This window comes from Lytechinus pictus, chromosome 1 (genome assembly GCF_037042905.1).
Source record: "Lytechinus pictus isolate F3 Inbred chromosome 1, Lp3.0, whole genome shotgun sequence".
In the NCBI taxonomy this organism is placed as follows: domain Eukaryota; kingdom Metazoa; phylum Echinodermata; class Echinoidea; order Temnopleuroida; family Toxopneustidae; genus Lytechinus; species Lytechinus pictus.
In genome coordinates this window covers 1,282,247-1,297,022 of record NC_087245.1, presented here as the reverse complement: position 1 = coordinate 1,297,022, position 14,776 = coordinate 1,282,247, and the positions used below count along the sequence as shown (strand labels likewise).

The window sequence follows — 14,776 nt, the reverse complement described above, 5'->3', positions numbered from 1 at the left end:
CCCCTTTTTTTCTTAATTATTTCCCCTTTTTTTGTTGCTCCGCCAATAGAGGGGGGGGGGGGCTGGGCCCCTCGACCCCCTGGATCCGCCTATGTGTGATAAAGCATGATATATAGGTATAGTGATTGTTATGATATTTCCGTTTCAAATCTGTGTTCTCATTGTCAGAGAAATTAGAAGTAAAAAAATGTAAATGATGCTATGTAACTAAGGCCCTACCATTTTCTTTATCCAGCAGAATATTTCTTTCAGGGGGGGTACACCAGATGTGGGGGCCACCCGGAGCTACGCCCCTGGAAACTGTAGCCAAATAAAGTTCCTATCCATCCTAATACCTCGGTCACATTTGTTCTACGGCGCGCCGTACGGCGAGTCGAAAACAGTCGTTTTAACAGTTTTACAGGTGGTTTGAATATAAATGAATAAAACGGCTGTTTTCGACTCGCCGTACGGCCGCCGTAGAGCAAATGTGACCGAGGTATAACACGCACGTCCCTGGTTTGAAACGCTTATTATTGGTCGATCGATAAGACACAATTCACGCTCTGATGCCTAATCTCGATATGCTCTGACTGTACTATCGTTGTTGAACCACTAAACTTGAAGGCATCGGTCTAATGCATAAGCTTTTCTGGAAACAGTTGTACTGGTTCGACTCGGTGAAGGACAACATGACTTCATCAATAAATAGCAATAATGTGATGCAGGGAAGGCCAAGGAGATTGATATTATGGTGTCTCCCTCGCACTGGATCAACTGTCTTAGCCAAATGTCTTAGTTTCCTTGATGAAGATACCCAAGTATGGTTTGAACCTTTCAACCTCTGTCGTATGACCAGTATTAAGGTCAAGAAAGACACTGGTCAAGACATGCCTAAGGAGCCCAATGAAGAACTCTTGGAGAAGATACAGAATGAAAGTTCAAAACAGAAAAAGAATTCCCCACCGATGAAAGTAGATCCAAAGCTCCTCACGTAAGTAAAATTAAATGATTATTATAATAAGAATGGTGATACTACTATACTGTATACTACTACTACTTCTACTACTATACTACTACTACTACTACTACTACTGCTGCTGCTGCTGCTGCTACTACTACTACTACTACTACTACTTCTACTAATACAACTACTACTACTATACTACTTAAACCTATACCTACTACTACTACTACTACTACTTTTAATTTTATAAAATTTTATACTTCAGTCTAGTATGATATGCTCAATCATAATTATATTCTTAATTTCCTTCATAAACTTTGTTGAATTTTGTATTTATGTCAATGATATCATACATCTTAATTTATATTTCACAGTTATTGTATTGTCTACACTCTACAGGATAGTTTCCCCATTTAATCAATTCAAAAAAATTAATACAGTACCAGTCACCATTCTTTGAATCACTATTGCCTGTCGGGATTGCCTGTTTCGGCCGGAGAGCAATGGATTTGGTCCACTGATTCTATTGTTCTCTTGCTGAGGCAGGTAGTGGTGAGTCTGGGAATTGTGACTGGTAGTGTATTATATCTTTGAACAATTTTGTATTAGTGATAATTCTGATTTTAAATGTTATTGAATTCACTCATTACTGTACAGAACCCAAGTTACTCTTTTATCTATTATGTATATATTGTTATTTCATGTTAACAGGACCAGGCTGAAAAACAGTCAATCTGAGCCTGTTATCCTGTATAAAGATATTTTAATAAATAAAAAATAACTACTACTACTACTACTACTACAGCTAAGTACTATACTACTACTACTACTACTACTACTACTACTACTTCTATAATGATGATAATGATGATGATGATGATGATGATGATGATAATGATGATAATGATGATGATGATAATAATGATGACGTTGATGATGATGATAATAATGATGATGATGGTGATGATGTTGATCTGATGATGATAATAATAATGAATATAATATGAGAACAATAATATGACATCATTGACTTCTGGATTCATGCCTCAATTTGGCGCAAATCAACATTTACATCACTGCAAATAATTATGATTATCCAAGCGTGAAGTTAATTCACATTATGGTATCAAAGAATTTGGTTTAGGATACTCTTTCCGGTCATAATAATGTGCTTATGTCACATTTTGTTCTTTAATTAGGGACTTGTGAGGTGTCAATTTTTTTTTTACTCACAAAATAATTATGTTCTTGAGTTATATTATTATTATACACTTGTCTTGCTTTTGCTAAATTAATGGATATGTTGTCTGTGGAAACACTGTGGAAATAGACCTTTATATCCATCAAAGTTAGACAAACAGAGAATATGTACTGAATATTATCTGATTTCCATACCCCCACTACACCTTTGTTTCTCAAATTGAAAGTACTTTATATATAATAAGCTTAATGGTTTTGTAATAAAATCAGTTCTGTGTAGAGACGTGTTCATATTCAATTTAATTTAAGTCAATTCAATTCAATTTAAGTGTTTATTTCCAAATTCATTGGAAAACACAATATGAACAAAAATTGTATTCAAGCAAAGCAAGAAATCATTAAAAGGTGAAGTATTTCAACAGAACAAAACAAACAGAAGTAATAAACGTTGGCACATAGTTATGACAAGAGAGTTGAATCAAATGAATGAAATTGGGGCATGCACTAAACAAAACATAAATAAAAAGGCTTCTTGAAAAGTATAACATTTAATTAAATTAAAACATGGACCTAGGGTTCCATAATAACTCCATGATATAACCACCGTTCTCTCCGTAAAGGTTATAGTGCCGGGTATATAGACAAGCCAATATTCAGCGGAATTCTGAGATCGAGGGTCATGTGACCCATGATCTTTCTCCCCACCAACCCCCCCCCCCTCTCTCTCTCTCTTGCGCTCGATGTTCTCATCCTGTTGCCTTGGCAATAAAGGCATATTTGCAAGACACTAATAATTTCGTGATAAAACTTTGTCATTTTTGCGATGAATCATGTCCCAAACCTTTCTCTAGGGGAACGATCAAAACCTGTCCTTTTTGCTGTAAAATGCTCTTATCTTATACAAACTTATACATAAGAAACGGCCCATAATCGCCACTTTTATTATAGACATCGAAATTTCAACGAATTTCGTCAATCGTCCATGCCCAGAAAAGCGATCCTCAAGAAGATGCATTTTCAAGGATTAGTTGTTCCCCTCTCAGCGACGCCTTTTGTGGCAGTTACAAAATAATGTAAGAAAATGGTTTAATTTGAGCGAACAATTCCGTGACGAAGAAGTAATCTTTATAGCTAATATTTGGAAACTGGTTAAATGTAAACAACTAAATCCTTTCTCAACTCGTAATCATTATGGGAATCATTATCATTCCATGATTTGGCAAAAAAAGTCTCTTTCGGTCAAGTTCTCAGTTGTACTGTCAGATATATCACAATTTTAGAATAGAAAAGGCCAGGGTAAACTGAAATTATTATGTTTGGGAGGTATTTCATTCGGTAATACACTCTAAGTTTGGAAAGGGGTAAATCAAGCTTAAAGGTCAAGTCCACCTCATAAAAATGTTGATTTGAATAAAAAGAGAAAAATTCAACAAGCACAATGCTGAAAATTTCATCAAAATCGGATGTAAAATAAGAAAGTTATGACATTTCAAAGTTTCGCTTATTTTTAACAAAATAGTTATATGAACGAGCCAGTTACATCCAAATGAGAGAGTCGATGATGACACTCACTCACTATTTCATTTGTTTTTTATTGTTTGAATTATACAATATTTCAATTTTTACGAATTTGGTGATTAGGACCTCCTTGCCTGAAGCACAAAATGTTAAAATAATGGAATTCCACGTGTTCAGGGAGGAATGAAACTTCATTTCACATGACAATGACGAGAAAATCAAAATATTTCATATTTCATATAATAAAATACAAAAGAAATAGTGAGTGAGTGATGTCATCAGTTCCCTCATTTGCATACTGACCGAGATGTGCATATAACTGTTTTGTGAAATGAAGCGAAACTTTAAAATGTCATAACTTTCTTATTTTACATCCGATTTTGATGAAATTTTCAGTGTTTTGCTTGTTGAATTTTTATCTTTTTATTTAAATCAAGTTTTTGTTGGGGTGGACTTGTCCTTTAAAAAGATCCGAGGCGAGGAGTCAGTAGTAGGTCCGTGGTATGGGAAACGCTGTCACTCCTTGCCTCCCGGGCTTGGCTTTTTCCCCGGCTTTTTCCCACCATTGTAGCCTATTATGAGAAGTAGAGTAATACTTAGATAGTAATAGTAAGTTCATGTATTTTGATTACTGTCATGATCTTGACATAGTTCAGGGCCATGTGATCAGAAACCGCGCCATCATATCATCTGTTCTGCCGCGGTCTACATGCACTAAAATTTTCAACCTGACTGATATACGTATCTATCATGTTTCCTGTAGCCCAATGCTTCTTGTATTTTTCCCGTGTCCTTCTCCCAGCGATGGCACCACGGGGTATACGTATGGGAGCAATAGTACACCGTCAGTATATTGAAACTCACCCCCCCCCCTCCAAACTGGCTGACCTCCCTTGATCGGGGGGGGGGGGGGGGTAGTCAAATATATTGCTGTACACAACACGTGACCAAAAAAAAAACCCGCGTTTAAAGGACAAGTCCACCCCAACAAAAAGCTGATTTGAATAGAAAGAGAAAAATCAAACAAGCATAACACTGAAAATTTCATCAAAATCGGATGTAAAATAAGAAAGTTATGACATTTTAAAGTTTCGCTTAATTTCACTAAACAGTTATATATGCACACCCTGTTCGGTATGCAAATGAGGGAACCGATGACATCACCCACTCACTATTTCTTTTGTATTTTATTATATGAAATATGAAATATTTTGATTTTCTCGTCACTGTCATGTGAAACAAAGTTTAATTCCTCCCTGAACACATGGAATTCCATTATTTTAACATTTTGTGGTTCAAGCAAGGGGGTCCTAATTGTCAAATTTGTAAAAATTGAAATATTGTATAATTCAAACAATAAAAAACAAAAGAAATAGTGAGTGAGTGACATCATCGACTCTCTCATTTGGATGTAACTGGCTCGTTCATATAACTATTTTGTTAAAAATAAGCAAAACTTTAAAATGTCATAACTTTATTATTTTACATCCGATTTTGATGAAGTTTTCAGCGTTATTCATGTTTGATTTTTCTCTTTCTCTTCAAATCAGCTTTTTGTTGGGGTGGACTTGTCCTTTAAAGAGATGGGTTTTTTTCAGTTTTGGAAGCGGGCCGCGCGTGCACTCGTTAAGGGTATATAAAAAAACACCGATTTTTTTTAAAGGGTGGTTTTGAAAGACTGGTCAATGCAGGTCAGTCGCGGGGTCAAACGTATTTATTATTTTTTTCCAAAGTTTTTTTGTAGACAAGCCAAACGTGTTTAGAGTATGTTTTTCCCCCGGGGTCTGGCGACAACTTGATTAAGAGCCAAAACGTGTAACTAAAGCCCGCGAAAAAAAACTTGTTTATGGGGTTATTTTGCACACAGAAAAAAAACCTCGTTTAGTTGGTGTTGGGAAATAATTTGGTCACGCATTTGTACAGTTGACTGTCCCCCCCCCCCCCCCGGGCCTGGATCGTTTAGATAATATGGAGAAGCGTGCTATGTGTCGTAATTATATAGGCCTAAAATTCTGCTCAGTATGAATTTTACGAATTTGTTTCTTCGTAATCTTCAAGGATGTCTTAAATTTGTATTGATCCCCTTCTTTCTTTATAGGTAAGTATCTATCTTTATACTTAGGTAAGTATAAATAATAATATAAAAAGATGCATGCTCGGGGCAATGTGGCTATATTGTACAAACAAAAATCCTCTCGCTTAATTGGAATCTATGCTCGATCCCTCGCAATAAGCCGCAACTGAAATTGATTTTCATATAGGGATGTCTTGATAGCCCCCCCCCCCCCCATGCACCCGAACACCCGATCGATATGCATGTTCTCTAAAAACAAATACCTTTAGAAAACTGTGAAATTTCGATGTAAATAATTGCGAAGCTGACTCGCAGAAATGCAGCATCGTTATATATATATTTAATTTTCAGACTAAATATATGAGGAGGTGGGCGTTCGATATATATGCAATATTGAACTTTTGCCCCCCCCCCCCCATTCAAATGACCTGGCACTAAAAGAAAATCGAACATGTTTCAGCTCATACTGTCCAAAGCCTAACAGGAGCAGAACTCAACAAGATGCCATACAAAAGAAGATGAACAAATTATGTCGAGGGTGATGAATAGGGCAGTGCAAACACGATGCACGAAAACTGTTACGTAATAATGCCCCTCCTTGTGAACCTTAATACAATGAGACATCGCATTTTGTATATAGCATAGGACGTCTATGTAATAACATTGCGTTATTATATGCTCGTATATCAACCCTAAATTTCATTATGATTTTAAAAATGAAGGACAGTACAATCTTATAAATCAAACAGTGGAATGTGTTTTCAAAACAGGGACTTCGAATCATTACAGCTAAATTAATGAGTTTATTTCAGATGATAATAAACTGATGAAGAATAATATATTGTTATGAAGAAGTGAAATGTGCGATTTCAGACGCTGTGATTAAAAAAAAAAGAAAACAGAAAAAAAACCCACAACACCCCGCCTATCGAGGTACAAACACAATACACAATAGGTGCAGTGGCCGAGTGGTCTTGGCGCCTGACTATACATGGAATGTCCGGGGTTTGATCCCGGCCGCGGCACCTATGCCCGTGAGCAAGCTCTTTTATCCTGCATTCAAATAAATGAAAATGCTATACACATTCTTGGTAACTAGGTGTGCACTTGTTAAAAATAAAAATAAATAAAAAATGAATGAAAAAAAAAATACAAGGGGGTTGGGGTGACTGCAGACCCAATCAAAATAACGTAATACACGCTTACAGAAAACAAAATATACACATGGCCCTATAAAGTCTATTGCTTATTTCTTTTCAGAGAATAGTCTACTTAACACAGCAACACTCAGTATCATACAAAATGAAAGAAGGAAAAAAGATTTTACTTCATAGGCGTTCAACTGGAAATAATTATGAAAGACCATAATATAATAAATTACACAGACCGTACGTAGAGTAAGATTCCATACAGCCAGGCTGCCTGTAGCTCAAATATTTTCGTTCAGTATAGGCCTTATATTGTGCCTAATTTCCTAAATCAATGATGCCTTATTTCATTTCCAATCTCACTGATTGGAAATGAAATAAGGCAGCTAGACTTGTAGATTATTCTTTACAAAATAATGCATCTAATATGGAGATATCTCAAATTAGGGGAAGGGGGGGGGGGGTCGAGCGGGTGATCTCACTTGACCGGCGAAAGTTATGACAAGAGTTTTAACATTATGTCATGTGATAGATACTTTGACTTTGGCTTTTTGACAATTCATTGCATGTGGGTTTAAGGCCATATTTTACCTAGAGCTGTCATTTTTACCTCTCCGATTATAACCCCTGCCATTTTACCTCTGCCATTATTACCTCTGCCATTTTTACCTCTGCCATTTTTACCTCTGCCATTTTTACCTCTGCCATTTTTACCTCTGCCATTATTACCTCTGCCATTTTTACTTCTGCCATTATTACCTCTGCCATTTTTACCTCTGCCATTTTTACCTCTGCCATTTTTACCTCTGCCATTATTACCTCTGCCATTTTTACTTCTGCCATTATTACCTCTGCCATTTGCACCTCTGCCATTTTTACCTCTGCCATTTTTTACCTCTGCCATTTTTACCTCTGCCATTATTACCTCTGCCATTTTTACTTCTGCCATTTTTACCTCTGCCTTTTTCACCTCTGCCATTATTACCTCTGCCATTTTTACCTGGCACCACTAAAACATATCCCTCATAGTCGTTTGTGTAAAATGATATGTATGCTGATATACCCACCACATTGGCAATTTATGAGAAAATTGCATTTTATGGAATATCTATCACATGACATGTTGGGGAGCAGCTCGATTTTGTCGTTATTAAATATGAAAAAATCGATAACTAAGTTTTTCTTTGATGGGTTTTTGCTTCGAAAAAGACCCGACATCGTGTTCGAATTCCATGTTTTTTAAAGGACAAGTCCACCCCAACAAAAACTTGATTCGAATAAAAAGAGAAAAATTCAACAAGCATAACACTGAAAATTTCATCAAAATCGGATGTAAAATAAGAAAGTTATGACATTTTAAAGTTTCGCTTCATTTCACAAAAGAGTTATTTGCACATCCCGGTCGGTATGCAAATGAGGGAACTGATGACATCACTCACTCACTATTTCTTTTGTATTTTATTATATGAATTATGAAATATTTTGATTTTCTCGTCATTGTCACGTGAAATGAAGTTTCATTCCTCCCTGAATACATGGAATTCCATTATTTTAACATTTTGTGGTTCAGGCAAGGAGATCCTTATCGTCAAATTCGTAAAAATTGAAATATTGTATAATTCAAACAATAAAAAACAAAAGAAATAGTGAGTGAGTGACATCATCGACTCTCTAATTTGGATGTAACTGGCTCGTTCATATAACTATTTTGTTAAAAATAAGCGAAACTTTGAAATGTCATAACTTTCTTATTTTACATCCGATTTTGATGAAATTTTTAGCATTGTGCTTGTCTGATTTTTCTCTATTGATTCAAATCAACATTTTGTTGGGGTGGACTTGACCTTTAAATAGAAATTACACACTTTCTTCCAGAATAATTGCCTAATATTTTTTTATATTCCTACCTACAGACACTTGGGTGGTAATTTTGATTTTGTATGAACTCATTTTGAAATCTTTATCACAACTGGCATTACAGGTCAAGTCCATCTCAGAAAATTTTTGATTTGAATCAATAGAGAAAAATCAGACAAGCACAATGCTGAAAATTTCATCAAAATCGGATGTAAAATAAGAAAGTTATGACATTTCAAAGTTTCGCTTATTTTTAACAAAATGGTTATATGAACGAGCCAGTTACATCCAAATGAGAGAGTCGATGATGTCACTCACTCCCTATTTTTTTTGTTTTTATTGTTCGAATTATACAATATTTCATTTTTTTACGAATTTGATGATTAGGACCTCCTTGCCTGAAGCACAAAATGTTAAAATAATGGAATTTCACGTGTTCAGGGAGGAATGAAACTTCATTTCACATGACAATGACGAGAAAATAAAAATATTTCATATTTCATATAAGAAAATACAAAGGAAATAGTGAGTGAGTGATGTCATCAGTTCCCTCATTTGCATACCGACCGAGATGTGCATATAACTGTTATGTGAAATGAAGCGAAACTTTAAAATGTCATAACTTTCTTATTTTACATCCGATTTGGATGAAATTTTCAGTGTTATGCTTGTTGAATTTTTCTCTCTTTATTCAAATCAAGTTTTTGTTGCGGTGGACTTGTCCTTTAAGTTTTATCTATAATCATAATGTTTCTTTTGGGTTTTTCTCCTACATGTACTTTACGCTAGGGCAAAATCCCTATTTTGTGAACGAACATTTGAGCTCTGCAGCTATTTGTCATGTAAAATTAGGATTAGACTAAAGAGATAAGAAAAAGAGCCAGAATGAATGTGAAAGCATACCAGAAAACATTCGAGAATTTCCAAGAAAGCGTAGCGATCAAACGTGAAAACATATTTTCACCATGACACTTCTTATTTTGAACTTACAAGGTAGGTATTTTGTTGCAGTGATTTCCTTTTTATACGCCCGTATGGCAAGCCGTTTTAACATTTATTCACATTTTTTTTATATCAAGAATTAAATTTCTTGATGTCAAGAATTCATTTCTTGATAACAAAGAAATCAAGAAATTAATTCTTGATATAAAAAATGAATTCTTGATATCGAGAATTGAATTCTTGACATGAAAAATGATTTTATGTGGTTAATAAATGGAAATTCTTGATATCAAGAATTGAATTCTAGATATCGAGAATTGAATTCTTGATATCAAGAAATTAATTCTTGATATCAAGAAATCTAATTCTAATCAAGGAATCTAATTCTTGATATCAGAAAATGTGAATAAATTTTTAAAACGGCTTGCCATACGCCCGTCCTTGACGGGACGTATTCGGGACGTATTATGATATCACGCTCGGTGTCCGTCCGTCCGTCTGTTCGTCCATCCGTTAACTTTTTATTCTAAACACGTTTAACTTAATCTAGACTCATAATTGTTTGTGTATGATATTAGCATGGATCCCAGGAAGCCTATTGATTTTGGGGTCAAAAGGTCAAAGGTCCAGGTCACAGTGACACGTTTTCATCTTACCCTTCTGAAGTCCTTCTAAACGCGATAACTTTAGTTTAACATAACCTAAGCTCAATTTGGTGTGTATGATACTAGCACGGATCATTGGAATTCTATTGATTTTGAGGCCAGAAGGTCAAAGGTGAAGTCGCCACCCTCCACTTTTCTTGCTTGACCAATAACTCCATTTTCGGCGTAACAGGCGGGCGTATTATGTGCTCGCCTTAGCGACACTCTTGTTGTCCATTTAATACCATGGATAAAATCAAAATTGAAACATTAGAAATTGGAATAAGATGTTGAAAATGCTATTCTTGTTCTGGTTACTTTGCAGATATGGAGGTGTGAGGAATGCCCTTGAGGATTCTGAAAGACGTACTGTCGTTGTCAAAGAGATGGCTGTGGCAAGCTATGATTCTTACGATTACATTCCTAAGGGATATAGACATATCTTAGTGATCAGGGATCCAACAAGGGTGATATCGTCGTTTAGGAAAATGGTCATGAAAAATATAGTCGATCTACCACCCGACGCCGACCTTGAGAAGGTTCACCCTACGTATCCAACTCATCACTGGTTTGGGGAGATGCATGCCTTATGGAAGCACTTCACCAACGTAGGAATAAACCCATTGATCATTGATACTGAAGACTTCTTGGCCAACCCAAAACCATTCATCAAGAAGATATGTGAGGTAATGGATGTTGAGTATCGAGATGGACTCCTAGAATGGGATGCATCCACAGATGTTATCAAGTCCTGGAGAAATGGCTGCCCCGATGCACATACTAACGAAAGAATGTCACAGTCACAGACTTTTAAGCGAGCTTACGAGAGCTCAGGATTTGCACAGACAGACCCTCAACCGCTTCCTCAAAATCTAACCCAAGATATCGTCCGTATAATAGCTCAGTGTGTGGATAGCTATAATGAAATGTACCCACATCGTTTTATACCTGAATAAAGTTAGGCTTGTTTCCTAAAATTTGGTGTATTAATTAAGGATGCTTTCTTTAAAAGTGACCTCGATTTTGGCGTTTTTCTCAAATCCCTTATCCGAGGCTATGGTGATGATAATGAAATCACGATTATTTTAACTTACGCCACGTACAGTAACAAAATACGACTCCATCTTCCCAATTGTCCATTCCTACACTGGCTGCCAATTGACTGCTCTGGACACCCAGAAGAAAACAACGATGGGGGGGGGGGGGGGGTCATGCTTTCTCAGTCATAGGATCAAGCTATGGAATCAACTGACTATATCCAATTACGTCAAATTTCATTTAATAAAATTCAAGTCCAAACAAAAAACTTATTTTGTTCCTCTCCCATTAAAATTTGATAGTGTGTTATGTTCAGGAGAATTCAAAGTTCTATTCTCTTTCTTTTTCTACTTAATTTCAATTATTGTCCATGTATATTAGTGACATATGAGCGCCGAAAGGTAGACCTGGGCGCTATACAGTGCGTCCCACAAAAAAAACGAAACCGAGATTAAGCGATGATTTATCATAACTTAATCACAAATACAATAGACAATTCATTGACCTACCAATGTAAAGCTTAGAATCTCCTCTTTCATCTGATATTACTTAGATTATTCCCCATTCACGCATGAGTGAGCAAAAACAATTTGAAGAAAGGATACCAAAAACTCATTTGGCGGGGGGTATCTGAATTTCAAAAAAAAAATCACATGCCTTAAAAGTTCAATATCTGCTCTTTTATTTGATACCTTAATCACAAAAAAATGGTCAAGAAGTAAAAAAGTTATGATCCTCGAAACAATTCTTGTATTTCCATAATTTCATTAAACAAACATGTTTTCACCGGTTTCCCACAGAAGCTACACTCTAAATTACAGGGATTTAAAATAAGTCTAGATGGATTGTAGTTAGGGACCAATCGATTTCTGGATTTTGTTTTAATCCTAAAGACTTAAATTTAAATCTCAAATGATTTAAATTTAAATTAAATTTAAATCTTTCGAGATTTAAAAAAGGAATCTGAAGGATTCAATTAAATCCGGAATTCGATTGGTCCCTAACTACAGTCCATGTGGACTAATTTTAAATCCCTGTAATTTAGAGTGTATCGCATGGTTAACAAAATACTTAATGCATGGCTGATCGTCAACAAAACGGAGTGTCAAGTGAGTTTGAACGCTAGCCTGTAGAACCTCTTAATTTTATGAAATTATTGAAATTCAAGCCTTGTTTCAAATAACCAGAACTTTGTTATTTCTTGACCATTTTCTGTAATTGAGGTATCAAATTAATGAGCAGATATTGAACTTTTTGAAAATGTGGTTTTCTTTTTGAAACCCAGATACAGCCCGCCAAATTACTTTTTGGTATCCCCTCTTGAAATTGTTTTTGCTCACTCATGCGTGAATGAGAAATAATCTAAGTAATTTCAGATGAAATAGGATATTCTAAGCTTTACAATGGTAGGTAATTTGTCTATTGTATTGGTGATTAAGTTATGATAAATCATCGATAAATCTCGGTTTCGTTTTTTGTGGGGCGCACTGTATAAGTATCTATTATTACTCTTAAAAAGCTTACAGACTAAGATGTAATTTGTGCTGAATTAAAGCTTAGTATAGGGATTATACTATTATTATTATTGTATGCCCGTAAGGGATTATATTTTATTCTGAATTGCGTTTGTTGTTGTGTATATAGGACCTATATGCCAATAATTCTTATAAACTATCGATCGAATTATAAATTGAATTGAATTTGCAAATGTAAAAAAGGGTCGGTGCTTGACGCCTACTCATATAGCCTTTAAGTGTGTGTTTTATTTTATTAATTCTCTATCAACCGTAGTGCTATAAATATATACCAACTCAACTATTATTATAACCTGTTTCATTTTTGCTAATTTTCCAGTGATATGTTTTATTTGTTCTTCTTTTTGTCTGTATATCTTTTTATCATATTGTTTTAATGAAATGAAAACTAAAACTGAATTGCAAAAAAAAAAAGAATTTTACTGAAGTTAAATAAATCGATTGTTTCCCTCTTGAAAATCTACACACCAACACTTATATATATATATATATATATATATATATGTACATTTACTTCGGGAATTCTATCCTTGTATATAGAGTGCTCGGTGTCCTTCACAGGAAGAGCTTTGAATAATAAACACAAGTTCACAAGGTTGACTGGAGGTTCATCAAATTTAATTGCAACTCTGAGTTTCACGCAACCTACGTGAGGTACATTTATACCAAAAAAAAACCATGTGTGTATATGTATATATAAATTATGTTTTAAATTGTCATTTTAGCGACTATTTTGTTCGCGCTACATGATTGATTCCTATTTCATTAAATGCACTATTGTAAATGAAATTTTATTAAAATTGGAAGAATATTATGTGTGTCTCTTAAGATTTGATTCACTCTGTGATATTAGCGGTAATGAGACCATTGATAGGGCTGCCAAAAAGGCGTTTCGAAACACTTTAAGCATAAGTGAACTTACTATGCTCACGGTTGTTATAATTATTATAAAGGTATCTGACAAGCAGATTGGAATATATTTCTATATGCGTTTAATGATAATTTTAACAAGCATGAAATAGAACGTTTTTCTTTCTCTGACATGTCTGAGAGAGGAATAACGTAAATTAAAATTAATGGTTTCTTTCGACTTTTATCTGTTAAGAAATTTATTACTATAACGAATTATGTATTTTATTCTTAAATCGAATCTTTTCACTTTTTTTACTCTTATCTGTGATCGAATATTAATGCAATTCAAATATACAGATTCGATCTGAGATGAGAAATTAATTCAATTGCAGTAATAGATACGATTACAGATAAAACTATATAGGGTCACACTAATTCCGAATTCTCCCGAATAAATTCGTACCGATTTTGCCCGAAGACGGCCTGATCCGGATGGATTTGGTGGATTAGGAACCTATTCGTCTCTGATTCGGGGAGCTCCCCGAATAGAGACGAATGGGTCCCGAATAGGTCCCGATTCAGCACAGAATACTCCGAATGCCTCCCCTAATCCAACCGAATCTCATCCGAATACATCCAGTATGAGACCCAAATGAAATTTGTTGTGCCCACATTCGGGAGTATTTTTAGGTTATTCAGCTGGTTTTGAACATTTCAAAACGATTCGAATTCCTCCGGGAATGTTCCCGATTCCTTCCCGAATTTTCTCACATTCGCAGAGGGAGAACAGAATACTCACGACAACAAATTTCATTCGAGCCACCGACTTCATCAGAATCAGTCCGAATTTATTAGGGAGAATTTGGTTTTGGTGTAACCTTAGCTTTAAGAGACGAAAAGATTCGATACATAATTATGGGAAACGCTCCCACGAAAAAGAACTCCTTTTTAATTCGCAAAAAAAAGAAAGAAATTTCGGGGGATCCCCAAGTACCCTGGCTTAGAACTTCTAAGAAACGAAG

General features: G+C 35.2%; 1 protein-coding gene across 1 annotated transcript; it reads left to right on the top strand.

Annotated features, from left to right (window-relative positions):
- The first annotated feature begins 586 nt into the window (after window positions 1-586).
- Window positions 587-13,716, top strand: LOC129255527 (uncharacterized). The gene is made up of 2 exons (XM_054893880.2): window positions 587-973; window positions 10,655-13,716. Exons 1-2 carry the CDS (start codon window positions 618-620, stop codon window positions 11,283-11,285), a joined length of 987 nt encoding a protein of 328 aa, XP_054749855.2. The 5' UTR covers window positions 587-617; the 3' UTR covers window positions 11,286-13,716.
- Window positions 13,717-14,776: the final 1,060 nt, after the last annotated feature.